Source organism: Lissotriton vulgaris, unplaced genomic scaffold (assembly GCF_964263255.1).
Source record: "Lissotriton vulgaris unplaced genomic scaffold, aLisVul1.2 SCAFFOLD_4791, whole genome shotgun sequence".
NCBI lineage: Eukaryota > Metazoa > Chordata > Amphibia > Caudata > Salamandridae > Lissotriton > Lissotriton vulgaris.
In genome coordinates this window covers 95,084-112,839 of record NW_028243678.1, presented here as the reverse complement: position 1 = coordinate 112,839, position 17,756 = coordinate 95,084, and the positions used below count along the sequence as shown (strand labels likewise).

Here is a 17,756-nt window from a genome sequence, read left to right as displayed (position 1 = left end):
ATTTATGTGTTCGTTTTTAAAACTTAAATAAAAGTAATTGTCATTTACAATGCCAATAGCTTAAAATCTCGAAAATGTGAGATCTATTGCATTGCTAATGCTTGTTTTCTGCTGCAGTCACAATGATCAGAAAACCAAAACGTATTTGGTTCCAGGATTTACTCTTTCTTCTTTTCCTCCCGACTTCTAATCCAGCTGCGTTACATTTGATTTAACTCAAGTGGTAATTCAGTTGTCAAAACGCTTGGCAATGACAGAGCAATGCTTTATGTTAATATTTAAAAAACATTACATACAGGCTGTATGTGCGCTTTGGAGGGTTCTTTTTATGTTTAGAGTTCTTGTTAGTCTAGCATACTACAGCTTCTGATACACTCAAGTAGCCCGCTCAGTCGCACTCCATTGATGCAGAATGTTAGCAAGTGACCGCATTTGAGACAACAGCAGTCTGAAGCAGGTGAAGTGGCTCAAGAGCGACAACAATGCATTTATTGACCATGCACAGCTTCCAAAGTATGAGCAAATGGAAGGCAAGAGAAGTAAACACAATGTGAACATACTGCATAAGAAATGTGAGTGTTTATCTCTTGTGCAAATACATTTCGCACAATTCTGTGTGCTGGAATTTAAGCACTGTTTTTTTCAATTGATCACTGTTACACCTGGCTGCTTGTCTGGTCTCCATTTGTCAAAATTTGGGAGAGATTTTTGGCTTTGTCAATATTTGCTTAAAGAAGGAGTAAAGACAAAAAATTAAATAAAAGCACAATGACAAGCTGGCCGTGTAATTGCTCTTTTTTTTCTTAACTTTCAGCCACATTGCCACTCAGCTGTACAACATGGCTCAAAAAAAAATAGACCAAACCAAAAGATCTTGTCTAGATGAGACTATTCAGCTTTACTAATGCTTGTTGTTTTTCTTGTAATGGTCTTTGCTACTGTTTCCACCTTATTACCTCCATCTTCTTTTAGAACTGCTTCTCTGACAATTACAATCACATCCTTCACCTCAGCCTCTCCATTTACCCACATCGTATCCAGTATGGTGGTGGTATTGCAATGCATAATGACTTGATCCCTGATCAGGGCATCATATGTCAAATTTACATGTAAGGGCCAATTTCTTCAATGCCGAAACATAATCATCTATATTTTTGTTGTTGCCTTGTTTCATATAAAAGAAATTGTAACGGTCAATATCCACACATAGAGTAGGTAAAAAATATCTGTATCTATATCTTCTAACACATGTATGAATACATCTCCGCATCCCCAGCTCTCAGTTTCTTGTCAATGCAATTATTCACATTCAAAATTCCAGGACCAATGCGATATAAACGTTTTTTTTCTTTCAGGAGAAAACTCCTCATTATAAGTAGATAAATAGTTAATGAAGTGCTCCTTCCACTCTTCCCATTTTAGGATGAATTCACCTTTATTAATAATAAGTGAGGAGGACGCACATTCAGAGAGGCCATAGACCTATTTAAGATGACTATAAGTGTCTGAAATTAACTGAAAATAGAATTAAAGCAAAATGGTTTCTGATCTGCAAATTATCACAACAATAATAAACAACACTGCGGCAAATTCGAGGTCAACAAACCGTGTCTGTGTCAAACAGTGAATATAAATATTGACATAAGGATGTAGAAAAAACTATCAATACAAACCACACAATGAACTGTATACTCCAAAAAGATACCTCTCGGGCCGCAGTCAGCTAGACTGAGGATCAATTGTATCTACTGTGTACACACACAGCCAAATATCAAAAGATATGCCAATGGAAAGGAAGAACAAAAATAAATTACACACCAGAAAACACAATAAACACATTGCACAAATCCAAAGATGAAAAGCCCATAAGCCCGAATACCCTGCAATTAAAACAGTTTCAAATAAGAAACACAGGAAGGGTAATGATACTCATTTGAAGTAAACATTGCAAAAAATGTTTCTTACCAAACACATGCAACTAGTAACTATACAAGTGACCGAATCTGAAAGTAGGAGTCCCCACCAAGGAAATCAAAAGCCAGCCAAATCAATTTCACACACACCAAAAGCCAAATGCTAGCCAACCACACCACCAGCCAGACACCAGTCCACACACACCACCAGCCAAATGCCAGTTCACACATACTTCCAGACAAATGCCCCCCCACCTACATGGGGCAGAGGCACCTATCAAATGGCCGAACTGCCACCGCCTGAAGTCAAAGCACATGTACATTTCAAAATGGGGAGCGACCCTTGCCTAAGAGGCCGCTCCCCAACATGCATAAACAATAAATCCCAAGTGTCTAGTGGTTTTCCGCTCCACTTGTGGATAGAGTGGCCTAGAAAATAGCCAGTCTGCCCCGGGCGGAGGCAGAAACAGCTATAATATGTCCCAATATTTTAAGGAAGCTGCCCTTGCAAACGGTGCTGGTCCCTAACATGCATAATTATAAAAACAAACTGGTATCTAGTGGTTTTCAGCCTACCTTGACCCTCGCCTAAGGGGGCCACTCTTCACATCAAAAAGACATCCCTGGTGTCTAGTGGTGCTTCCTGCTGTGCGATTGGTCCCACCTGTGATGCCGCAGCAGCAATGCATTCTAGTGAGCTATCAGGGGGAAAGGAAAAACTCTTTTTGTAAACAAATGCCATCCAGTGCATCCCCTACGCTTGTTGAAGCGTTTTTGCTGCCATCCTCAAAGGGGCATATATACGGGTGAGCCCACAGGGGGAGCTAGGACATGTTGGAGCTGTCTTCGGCGCCTGACCGCCGGTGCCGAGGATGGCACTTGCGTCTACTCCTTAATTCCACATCCTTATAGTATCCTATGCCAACATTCTACCAAGATCACAAAACAGAAAATGCTTTTATTTTTTATAATCATTTTTAAATGCGGTGTGTTCAGTTGGGGCATATACCACTGCGATCGGCCAATTAAGGGGAGGAGGGGCACAACAATAATTATCAATAAGGGCACAAAAGGAATAATGACACTCTCACACAGGGTCGTAGCCGGAAGTGACGTCCACTTGCGGACGGCTTCCTTTTATTACCTCGCCACAGGCCACGCCTGGCCTGCGGATGTATGAATGCGTGAGGGTGTAGTATACGTAACAACTAGAACGGGGACCATTACATCCCTATCCAACTTTAACCTTTTCTTTGAAAAACAGTTCTCAACAAAAGTTCAAAACGTGATGCGCCTGACCGGTTGCAGGCGTGGCATGGCTGTTGCTTGCATGTCCCTCACTTGAAGGATTAGGAACCCAGCAAACAGGCATAGTCTCTGAGCCTTTGACTTGGTCGCGGATTTGGCCGCAATCCATAATGCTGCGAGCAAGCTCCTCCATTTTGTGCGTTTTACCCGGGGCTGCTCACCATGGCCTCAGATGTCATCGGACCCCCCGTTTCCTCTTCTTCCACGAGTTGTTCGGTTCCGGGTGTTTCACTTCCGCACTCGGTGGCCACGCTCCCCTCAACTTTTCCTTGATCGAGGATGACGCCCTCTCCTTCCGTTGGTGTGACCCTTTTGAACCATGAAGTGTTCCGTGACACCTCTTCTTCTCCTTTCCGTGCTGTCACCATGGTTCCATTGGTTGAGGTGACGGTCCAGGGACCTGGTTCGAAGCGGGCTTGGAACTTTCCTCCTGGCCGTCTGTTCCTCAGGATGACCGATGTTCCTGGCTCCATCCGGTTAAGTTTTGCCCTCCGTGTGCTGCTGGCTCGTTGGTTGCCCTGTTTCGTCTTTCCTGAGTGTCTTCCACAGGAGCCGGGGTTAGTGTCCACTCTGGGCTGTTGGGGAGGAGATCTCTTCAGAGCCCCTGGAACATGATGCTCCAGGGACTTCTCTGAGTGGTGCAATGAGGGGTGCTCCGATATTCACACAGAATTCGTGCAGCCTGTGTTCTGGATTTGCTTGCTTCACCAAGGCTATGCGAAAGGTCTTGTTAAGTGTGCGCATGAACCTTTCTACGTCCCAATTGGCTTGTGGCCATTGTGGGGTGATGCGGTGGTGATGAATTCCCCTCTTCTGAAGAAGCACGGCAAACTCATTACCCTGGAACGGAGGCCCGTTGTCGCTGCGCAATACCTGAGGGTACCCGAACATTGCGAAGATCTTTTCCAGTGCTGGGCTCACATGGCTGAAAGCTGTGGAAGCTACTATCTCCACGACTGGGTACTTTGAGTATGCATCAATGACTACTAAGGTGTGTCCCCCTCCGGGGAAACTTCCAAAATCGACGCTTATTTTGGTCCAGGGCTCCACACACACCTCTTTGGTGATAACAGGCTGGGGCCTGTCTGGGTCACTTGTCAGTTGGCATGGCATGCAGTCCCGCACATGTTCTTCGACCATTTCATCCAGGTCCAGGAACCACATTTTTTCCCTTATCCTCGTTTTCATCTTGGTGATCCCCTGGTGTCCCCCATGGGCAAGTTGTACTGGCCGATGTCGCAGAGCCTGTGGGATAACTAGTCTGGATCCTCTTAGTAGTATGTTGTCTTCAGTGGCGCTTAGTTCATGTCGGATCCGCCACACTTTCGTGAGGGCTTCTTTGTCCTCCGCATTCCAAGAGTTGATGTTTCAAAGGTATTCCACCCAGGATCCTTCTTGCACCGCTCGCAGTGTTTGGGCATACACAGCGTCGGTGGTGGCAGCTTCTTTGATGTCTTCGAGTGTCATATTTTGAGGGCATGACGTTAGTGCTACCCACTGAGCGAAGCCGTCACAGTCTCCATCTTCTCCCGTCTGGCTTTGTTCCCCTGGGTGGCGGGATAAAAAATCCGCAGGGTTTTTGGGGCCCGGCCTGTAGACTACCTCCATTTCGTAGGGTTGTAGCTGTATCACCCACCTCTCAATGCGAGGAGGGGGGTGTGGTGCCGTCCCCTTGAAGAGGGATACCAGTGGTTGATGGTCGGTGACCATGACGAAGAGGTGTCCTCGCAGATACAGGTGGAAGTGACTGCATGCCGTGCCTCCGTTGGGGTGAGCGCTTTGCTGGCAAACGCCAGTGCGGCCCATTGTCCTGGTTCTTATTCCTGGGTTAGTACCGCTCCCAGACCTACGGGACTGGCATCGACCAATACTTCAGTTCGTTTGTCCGGGTCAAAGTAAGCAAGAGTAGCTTCCTCTAGCAGCGCATCTTTGATTCCTTGGAACGCTTCGTTTTCCTTTGCTCCCCACCGCCAGGCTGCTTCTGTTTTAGTCAGTGCCCGTAGCAGTTCGCTCCAGGTGGCCAAACCAGGTATGAACCGGCCACAATACGTGGCCATCCCTAGGAAACTTTGGATTTCCGTCGGGGATTTTGGTGCCGGTGTGTCTTTGATGGCTCTTGACTTTCTAGGATCCACCTGTATGCCCTCTTGACTGAAGACATACCCGAAGAATTCAATTGTGGGCTGGAAAAACTGACACTTCTCCTTGTTGAGTGTCGCACCGTGAGCGCTCAGTCGTCTTAAGGTGTCTCTGAGATATTTGTGATGTTCCGTCGCCGTCTTGGAGTGTATCAGAATGTCATCGCTGACGTTAATGACACCCGGTAGGCCAGAAAGTAGTTCCCTAATGGTGTTCTGGAATACTTCCGCTGCAGACGATATCCCGAAATTTAGCCTTTTGTAGCGTCGCAGTCCCAGATGTGTGCTAAAAGTGGTGATGAAACGACTCTCCTCAGCAAGGGGTAGTTGGTGGTACCCTGCATTTAGGTCAATTTTTGAGAACCACTTTGAGCCGTTTACGTCTGCAATAATATCGTCCATCGTGGGTGTCAGATGGCGTTCCCTTCTGATGGCCTTATTAGGGAGGCGCATATCAATGCACAGACGGATTGCTCCAGGTTGTCGAGGTTTTTAAACTATTACCATTGGGGACACCGACGGGGTGGGCCCCGATACTTTCTCGATGACGCCCTGTCTCTCCAGTTTTTCCAGTTCTTTCTCCACCATTGGCCTTAAGTGAAAAGGGATGCAACGGTGTCGCAGTGCGACAGGGGTTACTGTCTTGTCAATGTGCAGTCTTACGGGCTTGCATTTGATGCAGCCTAACCCTCTGAAGAGCTCGGGGAATTGATCCAGCAGTCCGTCCACTTGATGGGATCGGATCCGATTTGCAAATGCTATCAGCCTTAAATCTTCGGCCGTGTGGCTACTTAGCAACGTGTCAGCTTCTCTGTCGATTATGTGGATGGTTGCCATCACCTCCAGGTCGTCCGCTTTTATTGGTACTGTGACTTTTCCTTTGAGGGGAAGTGGAGTGTCTGCTCCATACGCGAAAATGCGAGTTCTGGAGGGAGCTATCGGCGGGCGGGGCCGTAGCTTTTTGAACTGTGGTAGGCTCATGACATTTACCGTGGCTCCGGTGTCAATCACCGCCTTGACTTAGTTTCCTCCCACCTGGACGAGGCATGTGGGCTGTGGCCGTCTGCGCCGCTTCAGTTCCCGTGCGAACGAGATAATGTGTACCTCTTCATCTTCCGAATCCTATGATTCATCTACCGTCGGCAGATATCTCCCGGGATTGTAGTGGGCTCCTCCCGGATTTGGTGGGTCACTCACGGACAGTCGTCGTACTGCCTTGGTCACCGACTGTGGTTTTCTTGAGGGTTTTGTGTAGTTGCGTCGCCGGCACACTGACGCGAAATGGTTTGGAATCCCACAGTGTGTACATGTCTTCCCTTGGGCCGGGCAGTCTTTGGCAGCATGAGGCTCATGCCCACAGTATCCACACTTCGCTCGGGAATTTTCCCTCCGGGTCTCCTTGGGGTAGTGACTCCGGGTCTGCGTCTTCACGGCATTCACTTGTTCCGTCTTTACAGCGACATCAGTTTTTCCTGGAGGTTTGTTTAGTGCTTGGTCCATCACAGTGGCTCTGGCAGCTGATAGGTCGTGCGACCTGGCTAGGATTAGGATGTCCTCTAGCGTAATTCCGGGCTTCCTTAAAATGAGTCCTCGCAGTGTCTTGTCTCTACAGCCTTGGATGATCTGTCTCCGTAAGGCTTTAGGTTGATCTTCATCGGTAAAGGTGCTGGCGAGTTCCCTTACTCGGGCGTAAAACTGATCCATGGACTCACCCTCTCGTTGCCTTGCTTGGCCAGCTTGAAAACCTCAGTCTAGATTCAACTGCGGGTCAAAATGACCGTTCAGTGCTCTTACCGCCGCGTCGTAATCTCCTGTAGCTCCAGTGTCAGGTAAGTGTTTGAACAGCTTGAATATTTCATTCCCCGCGTAGTGGAGAAATAAAGATCTCTTGACTGTGTTGTCTGTTTCTCTTGAGACCACGAAGTAATTTTCCAGCCGCTCTAACCATATTTTCCACCGTGGCGCGGCAGTGGACGGGTCTTCCAGTTCACTGAATGGTGATAGGACCCCTGATGCGGCGTGCTGAAAAGGGACATTTATCTGAGCTGCGGGTGCATCGTTGTCCCCCATGGCTGGTGATGATACTTGCTGTGTTTGCAGTTGTCAGTGTTTTTTTTTTTCCCAATGCTCCTCTGTTATTGTCCTGACTATGGGTGTCAATGCTTGTTTTTGGCCATTCCTGCTTGTGGAGTGTCCTTTTGGTCACCGCTGCTGGTGCTGTTTCTAGCTGCCAATGCTTGTTTATTTATTTATTCTTTTTCCTTAGTTCCTCTGTGTCCCTTATTTCTACTTCCTATTAGAAACTGCTTGTTGCGTCGTTTGTTGTGCTTTTTCCTTTTTCCCCTCTAGCGCGCATGTCTTGCACTGCTCCCTACGTGTCTTGGGCCTCCTCACCGCCTCAGTTTTCTCCACACGCGGCTCGCGTGTTGCGTGCTAGGCCGCGGTTGCCAGTGCGCATGCGCGCCTGACCTGGCTGTTGAGCGGCGTCGAGCGGCACCCAGCTCTCTGGCCCTGTTCACGCTTTCGGCGTTCTGTCCCCCACAGGTCCCTCCTCGCAGCTCCTGGCATTCGCTGCTTACCGGCGGGGGTTCTCTTTGGCGGGCAGTCTCCGTCCGGACACCTCCCGGCAGTGGTGCCACCGCGTCTCCTCTGCTGGCCGTTTCAGTCAGGCCCAGGTGAGGTTCTGCTGCTGTTTATTCGGGGTGATCACGAAGGCATTCAGTGATCCCACCCTCGTCGCCAGTGTTCAGTTGGGGCATAAACCATTGCGATCGGCCAATTAAGGGGGAGGCACAACAGTAATTATCAATAAGGGCACAAAAGGAATAATGACACTCTCACACAGGGTCGTAGCCGGAAGTGACGTCCACTTGCGGACAGCTTCCTTTTATTACCTCCCCGCAGGCCACGCCTGGCCTGCGGATGTATGAATGCGTGAGGGTGTAGTGTACGTAACAACTAGAACGGGGACCATTACACTGTGGATAAATCATTCATGTCCACCGCATTAACTTTGCAGTCTGGTAGATGTCAACGGTTTGTCCACCCATTGCCACAGGCCACTCGACAAGAAAAAAAGGAGCAATGCTGCCATTATAGCGAATGCTTCTATAAATGACATCTGTATTGTATGGCAGCCGCATGGTATTTTGTCAAACCTTCACTTAACATTATTGCGTGACTATCCAAGTTAACAAGGAGGCACAGATGGGGCAAAGATGATTAAAGCATCATTTCAACCCGTCTTCTAAGAGGGGAGACTATTGCTAACTAATTGATGCGCAGCATGTGAGTTCCGAAAAGATTCATGCTGCAAACAGAAAGGGTTAATTACCTGCAGGAGTACTTTTATGGCTTAAAGAATTTTCGGGATTCATATGGGACCCTCCTCTCACTTCCCCGAAACAAGGAGGTTATTTTAATATGGGACCTGTAAAGAAGATATAGAAGGAAATAGGAAGACAATAGATGCCAAAGGAAAAAATAGAATCTAAGGGCAGTGACCAGGCAGAGTGTCATCACAGGGGGTGGACAGGATACCAAAGGACATATGCCTCCACGGGGAAAAAAAGAAATTCAAGGGCCTATCCAGACACAACCACTAGAGGGTGGAATGGTGCTTAGCATGTGCATCCTGAGAATTTTTCAAGCTTTAAAACTACTCCTATATGCAAGTAACTATTTATTAGGTCTCGCAGAGAGACCTATTGCAGTCAAACCACAAAGCTGAGTTCACAATGCGGATTTGTAGAAGTGCACATGCTAGTGAACGCGCTTCTATCCCCCTGCCTTGCTCTTCAAAGGCTCCCCTTACCATTTGCTTGCTCCTGCCTCCCTGCCCACTGCTTCACACTTCACGGCCGCCAGGCCGTGACTCGCATTTCTGCCCAGCAGCTTCAAAGGGATCTGCTTCCCCGCCCACTGCTTCACACTTCACAGCCTGGCTGCCGTGACTCGCATTTCTCCTTCCCTCTCCCCACAGCAATGCAAAGAGCTTGTTTTCGTTTGCATCAGCTCGCGCACAGCTGATTGCTTAAGTGTAAAAACACACCCAGCATTTCTTTGTTTCCTGATCGTCTTGGGCTCTTATCTCAACACATTTTTGGAGCAGTTAAAGACTGAGATTAGATGTCAGACGTGTTCCGAGGTCACCAATTCCATGCACCAAATCCCTCCCACTTGTTTAACTTATGGGCTGGTTCTGCATTGCACTTAATCTCCCCGTGGCCCCCCCCCCCCCCAACTCCCTCCTGTCCATCTCTGCTTGTTATTTTCAGTGCTGCCATTGTTCTAGAATCGTTCCACCTCCCACACAGACAGAATTATTTCTACTTCTAATTATATTTGAAAATGCATTTTGCCCAAAGCAGTATATAGTTGCACTGGGTTATTTATTTTAATTAGTTTTATAAAGAGCTTGGTGTTTACTTGTAGCATGTTTCGTTAAAGCTTTTGCTTGTTTCCCCTGCAGTAACATATGCAACCCCCTTAACTGCTCAAGGGTCAACAACAGCATGCTCCCTGCAGTTAGCCTCCCATTGTCTCACTTTTCCGTCTCCATGCTGTAATCTTTCAGTCTCCCTGGCAGACTTCCTCTCTTCTCCCAAGGCCTGCTTACTGGTAGTGCTTTTCCTTCCATTAGCCTATCCTTCTCAGGGAATTTATCCACCCAAGCATTTTCGTTGCGTTTTGATACTCGTTTTATTGCTGTTCCCATTATTAATGGAGGAGACTACCATTACCAGAATGCATAGGAAGAGCCTTGCTGTTTGTGCCACTCGCCCAGGCAAAGGGAAGCTTGTAAACATTTGGGGCAGATAGTCTTGGTGTGCTCGAAAAAACAGATTTTTGTTGGTTCTTAGTTTACGGTAACTTGATGTCTACCTGCTTCTTGATGAAACAGCTACTTTAACTTGTTTTTTTTTGTAGGCATGGGGAGGGCTGACATCAAGTCTCGAACTGGGTTCCCTAGTTCCAAAGACAGCTGCTGAGGGTCTTACGCCACATCCTCTCTCCAAATATTGCTGGGCATAGATATCAGTGTGTTCTGCTGGTAGTGGCCGAGATGAGTAATACATTTTTTTCTCATTTGTTTTCCTGTAGTCACCTCGAGAGGGGGTAGTGCCTGGGGCTGTAGAAGTTTATGAACTGAGTAGCTCACGCTGACACCATGTGTGACCTTGGGCTAAGTTGCAAGCCAGTTTACCCATCACACATTTTAGGAAGAATATCACCAGGTGTCTCTAGTTGGGAGACTGCATCACCCCAAAGGTGGTTTCATGCCATTGAAAGACTGCTGGAAAAATAAAGCCATGTCTGGAGAATACCACTACACATCAGTATCTTACCAACGCAGTCACCATGCAGTCTCTTCTCTCTGTCTTATGATGTCTGCCCTGCCACCATGTACTTCGGACCCTCACCCTCACACCTCCTCACACCCTCTCACCTTCACACACCCTCACTCACGCTCACACCCTCACCTACCCTCCCACCCCCTCACTCACCCTCACCCACCCCTCACCCACCCCCTCACTCACCCCTCACCCACCCCCTCACTCACCCTCACCCCCTCACAACCATCTCACCCTCACTCACCCTCACCCCCACACCCCCTCACCCTCACACACCCTCACACCCTCTCACCCTCACACACCGTCACCCACCCTCACACCCTCACCCCCATCACCCTCACAACCCTCTCACCCTCACTCACCCTCACACCGTCACCCACCCTCACCCCCCTCACCCTCACACCCCTTCACCCTCTCATCCTCACACACCTCCTCACCCTCACACCCCCTCACTCTCACTCTCACCCCCTCATCCTCACCCTCACACCCCGCACCCTCTCACCCTCACACACCCTCACTCACCCTCACACCCCCTCACCCTCACACACCTCACTCTCACACACCCTCACACCCTCCCCCTCAGACCCTCTCACCCCCTCATCCTCACACACCCTCACACCCCCTCACCCTCACACCCCCTCACACCCCCTCACCCTCACACACCCTCACCCTCACACACCCTCACCCTCACACACCCTCACTCACACACCCTCACACACCCTCACCCTCCCTCACCCTTACACCCCCTCACCCTTACACCCCCTCACCCGTACACCACCTCACCCTCACACCCCCTCACACACACTCACACACCCTCACGAGCATAGCATAACAAAACATAGCATAGCATAACAAAACACAGCATAGCATAGCATAACAAAAGAAAAGCATAGGATAGCAAAACATAGCATAGCATAACAAAACAAAGCATAGGCTAGCAAAACAAAACATAGTATAAAAAAACAAAACATAGCATAGCAAAACACAACAAAGCATAGCATGGCATAACAAAACAAAGCATAGCAAAACAAAATATAGCGTAGTATAACAAAACATAGCATAGCATAACAAAACACAACACAACACAACATAGCAGAACAAAACAACATAGCATAACAAAACATAGCTTAACAAAACAGCAAAACAAAACACAACAAAATATAGCATACATAACAAAACATAGCATTGCAAAGCATAGCAAAACATAGCATTGCATAACAAAACACAACAAAACATAGCATAGCATAACAAAACAAAACATAGCATAGCATAACAAAACAAAGCTTAGCAAAGCATAACAAAACATAGCATAGCATAACAAAACACAACAAAACATAGCATAGCATAACAAAACAAAGCATAGGATAGCAAAACTAAGCATAGCATAACAAAACAAAGCATAGGATAACAAAACAAAACATAGCAAAGCATAACAAAACATAGCATGACCTAACAAAACATAGCATAACAAAACACAACAACACATAGCATAACAAAGCATAGCAAAACAACAAAACATATAATAGCATAGCAAAACATAGCATACCAAACACAACAAAACATAGCATAGCAAAACAAAGCATATCATAGAAAAAGACAACAAAACATAGCATAGCATAACAAAACATAGCATAGCATAACAAAGCATAGCATAGCAAAACATAGCATAGCATAACAAATATAGCATAGCATATCAAAACACAGCATAGCACCCCATAACAATTCAAAGCATAGGATAGCAAAACATAGCATAGCATAACAAAACATAGCATAGCATAACAAAACACAGCATAGCATAGCATAACAATTCAAAGCATAGGATAGCAAAACATAGCATAGCATAACAAAACAAAACATAGGATAGCAAAATAAAACATAGCATAGCATACAGCATCACTCCGCACCACCACAGCATCACTCAGGGGCACCACAACATCACTATGCGCTACCACAGCATCACTGAACGCCACAGCATCACTCGTTCGCCATCACAACATCACTCCGTGCCACCACAGCATCAATCTGTGCAACCATTTAACAACACCTGGTTCAAATATGTTTTCTCAATTTTTCAAGCTTTATTACAAATCTAACAAATAGATGTTAATATTTCACTTCTGTTCTTGGATTTTTGTCACAATTTAATACACTGAACATAATCTTCACAAAAGGTATTGACAAAACTTTAAGCTATTGCCAATATGAATTACAATAACTTTTATTTAAGTATTAATTATTGGAAAAAAATTTAAAAGCCATTGTCATTTGTAATATCAATACATGTAAGCCACGTAAATACAATACATATTGCATTACAAATGCTATAGGTGTCACATTTGCGACAGTTATAACTATTGGCATTGTAAATGACACAGCAATTAATTTTGCTATTTTCAAAAACAAAACATAAATACAAAATGTGTAATTTACAATACCAATAGCTCAAACTTTCCTAATGCGAGACCTATTGCATTGCAAATGCTTGTTTTTCCATTGCAAGGTGAAGGTTGAAAAAGTATAGCACAGCCGTGATGATTATATGGAGAATAAGGAGGCTTCATCTGTGACACGAAGCACTATATAAAATATACAGTGCAGTGCTTATTTCTAAATGCTAAGAAGAAAGGTTCCATGCAGTCCAAAGGCAGTCTAGTTGTTCGCACCACCAGGTTAGTGCCATGTGAAACAAGCTAACAATTATGACTAGAGAAAATTAGTTTACCTGAACATAATACTACACATTTGTACTCTCACCACAGCCCTGCATGAGTCTCAATTCTTATACTACCAAACATGAACTCATTGTTTCAGTCCCTTGTCTGCAAATCATCCCAGACAATAGAGTACCCTCTTTCTGTGCTTTACAAAAAATGCATCGTTTTTTAAATGTTTTATATATTGGAATTCCGGCCTAGGGCATTAGAGGTCCCTCCATGGACACCAGATTATGTTACAAAAAGACCTATTTTTAGGCACTGGAAGATCGAGTGATTTGCCAGAGTCACCGGTGTTGAACCCGGGAATGCCGGACTTGAACCTGCTTTCCCAGAGAGTCTTCCCTCACACACATGCATAATCCTTGCTCACCTTCCACCCTAAGCTTATGATATTTTGATTGATTTTATAATTTGATTGATATATTCATGTATCCGTTTTGAGCACCAGCTCTCAATCTTGCTCCTTAATTCATCAAACCTTTTTACTCACTCTCCTCAAGTCACTGACCTGGCATTTCCATATGTTAATATGCATCAATACGTTAATACGCAAGTATTTGGTATATTTCTCTCTTTCTTTAAAACTGTGCTAATTTGAAATCTGCTAAAGAAACGCTGAGCTACTTGCAGTGGTCTCTCTTGAGAGGCTGGTTTTTAATAAATACTTGCCCGTTCATCTGCCTTACGACATTCTTGAATGCATCCTCTCTACTCTCAGCATCTCTTGTTCAACTCTCTTATTAAACTCCTCCATCTCTGAGCTCTGACATATTATGCTTTGGTGTTCCTCCAGTTTTACAGTGGGCTCTGCAAGGCACATCCACGGGACGATACCCCTTCTCCATCTGCACTGTCCAACAAGTTTACAGAATGTTAGGGTTTCCAATCTGTTTGCTAACAGCACCCACATTGTCTTCTTCTTTCCCTACCCGACCCCTCACTTTTGTGATAAACTGAAGGCATGCCTAATTCCGTTCGCCACTGAATGGCACAGAGATTGTTCATACGTCTCTAAGGCAGACGCCACTTCCTGCTTGCTCTCCAGTACACCACAATATCTGGCTGCTTCAGTTTTCCTCTCATGCAATAAACCTGTGTCCTTTGCCAGGAACTTTGGAATTCGCTTTGACCACCACTTATGCGTAACATACTTCATCACTGTAAAAGTCTCAGCTAATCTAATATTGAACAGCATTGATCACCCAAGCAACCTCCTTCTAGGGTTCACCAAATACTCTATTACCTCTCTGCTGAAGGTCTTTATCTTTGCTGTCTATAGCTGCCATGCTTCTCCACACCTCCGTTATATATACCATGAAGGATCGCTCTAAGCAATATCTTACAGATTTTTTTGCACTGTTCTTCAAGTCTGCACATGGTTCATCTACACCTACCTGAAACAGTCCATTGGATGCTATAGCCCCACCCTTTTACCATGTAAACAATGCCTCATCATCCCCAAATCTGCAAGTGCCTGTACCAGATGCAGAATCTTTATAGTTCTGTCTCCTTTGCTCTGACTCCCCTTTCACTGGATATGAAGTGGAGCAAATATCAGACCCCAGAAGAGTCCTTACCAGTTGCATCCTATTCTTGGTGTCATTAGGAGACATGGGTGCCGTTGTGGAACTTTGTTGTTGGACGGTGACGCCGGCTAACTTAGGGTTCTTTCTTTGAAGATAGCAATTTTTACGAGATCCCTTTAACTATTCAATAAAATTTGACAAGATTGATTCAGAAGACTGACTGACTACTACTGCTTAGTATAACTGATATCTCTCAGGAGATACTACATTATAAAAGGGAGAAATAACAAAAGAAAAATAGACTCGTACTTGTGGAACGAAGATAGTAAGCGCCGTTCTGGGACAGGATATTCAAGTGGAAATGAGGTTCATGATGCCTAAACTGGAATCATGAGAATTTTGCATTCAGCCTATCTCAGGAATCTCTGAGTCATGAGAGAATTATGTGGGATACGTAACTACTACTCTGATGAAGGTGCTTGAATGTGGAACTACGATAGGTTACAGCAACGGTTCAACTGGAGAAGAACCAGGGTGTAGAGAACATTATTTGATAATCTGGCGGGTCCTGAGGAAGGTGGCTCTTGCTGCTATCTATTGCCACCGAAACGCGTCGACCAAGTCTATATAAAACCCTACATTTTGTAGTGACCCTGTTTTTTGGGCATTAGACAAGAACCAACAAAACGTGGTAACTTGCACAGATGTTTTGTGGTATGAATGTGTGTGAAGTATGTATGTGTGGTTTGACTGTTGTTTGTTCTCTACCTGGTCACATATAGATTATTATATAAACTTGTGAATTACTCTTCATGATGTTTCGCTGTTAAATTGTGTATATAAGGAACGATATTTTGTACTTTTTAATGAGAACAATGACTAAAAGATATAACAAAGGAAAAAAATAATTTAAACAACAAATAAAAAAGAGAATGAAAATAAGAGACGTGTAAATCTGTGTTTTGTTATGCCCATGTTAGAATTTAAGAGGCTAAACCCCTTAAAGAAATAGAAAGGTCACGAGGGAGTTTGTGCTTATAGTAGTTGTAATATCAATTTTTTTCCTCTCTTCTCCCTGACCAGCAAATTGGTACTTTAGAGGGGGTCCCATCACTTTCATAGAACCTTCCTCTGTCTCTCTGCATGTTCTCATTTGATAAAGCAGCCTCTATCTCCCCCTTTCTATCCAGTGGAATATGTCACTGCTCGAAAGAGGCCTTTCCTCTGCCTCCCAGCATATTGATGCTAAAGCAAGCTGCCCCTTCCAGCTAGTACTTAGTGGGGATTCCTCGATGACGGAACTTTGCCTGCAGATCTCTGGGGCCTGCTTCTGCTTTTTGTCCTTTGTGCAAAGGCTGTCCGTTGTTTTCATTGTAGACACAGTGCCTGGAGGTCTTCTTGCGCTGTCCTAGGGATCTCCAGATATGTGGGACACCGCACAGATCATTAGGTGGATGGGGTACTCAGTGTCTTCAACACCTTAGATGTAAATATCTGTTGATTAGTGGTGGGTGATACTGATTTAATTTTAATATCTGAAAATGTTCTGTTTAAATAGCTGTTCAGAAACTCAAGTTGTATTTCTATGTAATGGGTAATTAAATTGTCGTACAGGTATGTAATGTTTCGTTGAAGGTATAGTGTGTTCCTTTTTGCTGGCCTAAAACAGATAATGTCAGGACAGTAAGTCTGTCTGAATCTGATTCTCGCTTGCGTCTTGGCTTAAGAAAACGAAGAATGAAAGGGTATGTTTTATTGTCAGTCAGTCAGTCAAATTCAACTTTATTCGGCTGATTAGAGCTATAAAAGTGCAACATAAGACAGCAAATCAGTATAAAGCATCATATAAATCGAATAGCAATTCATGTCTTGATGTGCTTTAAACCCATTAATATATTATACAAAAAAAGGATAAAAACCACATTTATGACTGTAATGTTACATTGAGTGATAATAGACATAGACATACTACCAACTTATTTAGAGGGGTTAACTCTGCGTCATCTATTCCTATGTCTGATTGCCCCAATTAAGAAGTTTGCTACCCCGACACAGATTATAGGTGAGCCTAACATTTGTAAATAAACCAGCGCTGGCTTTACTTGCACAACATTTTGGCCCCTAACAGGGGAAGAATGTGCTTTCTGCGCAGGGGGTCATAGTGAGTGCAAAAGAACATAATATGTAAACTGTCTTGCTCTGAGAATTTGTCACGTGCACAAATTTGCTGAGTCCGGTTTAAAATAGCCTTTAGGAAAGGCCAGTAACCACGGATCCATGTTCAATGGAAATCTTGTTAGAACAAAAAGATGGTAAGCTTTGTTTATATATGTTAAATATGATTGCATCTGCTGGCCCAGGGTATGTTTTATTGGTAGAAGGCAATGTATTTTTGGCAGTGATCCTCTTTAAACTCTCCATAACTGCATACTGTCACATTTTAGGAAATTCTTAGCAAAAGTACCCTGTAATCAGAGTTGTCCTCTTTCAAATGTAGCATTTGCTTTCATATGTATTACCACTGAGTGCACGTTATCTACGCGAGTGAAGGGAGTAATATAACGTTTAAAACTGTCTTTTTTGTTTTTCAGTCAAAAAACTTGAGATCACAAGTGCAGAGAAAAACTCCTGGACTTACGAAAGATAAGGTTGGTTAAAAAATAAGTAAAAGTCTTTATATGGCAAGACTTTCTGACCAAGTGTCAACCTTTCCAGTTTGGAAAACATCAGTTAAGTGTTGGTGACCTATTAAAGGCTTTAACACCCTAAGTGGCACTGGGGAGGAGCAGGGTCCATCACA

The 17,756-nt window shown here is 44.8% G+C and overlaps 1 protein-coding gene across 1 annotated transcript in view; it reads left to right on the top strand.

Moving 5' to 3' along the window:
- Positions 1–17,756, top strand: part of ATPAF1 (ATP synthase mitochondrial F1 complex assembly factor 1) — a gene marked incomplete at its 3' end in the record, with an annotated part of 86,050 nt that overhangs the window by 23,485 nt on the left and 44,809 nt on the right. The window contains exon 2 of the mRNA XM_086948667.1: positions 17,548–17,604. Within this exon, the coding sequence (XP_086804793.1) occupies positions 17,548–17,604 (57 nt within the window). The remainder of the gene's footprint in view (positions 1–17,547; positions 17,605–17,756) is intronic.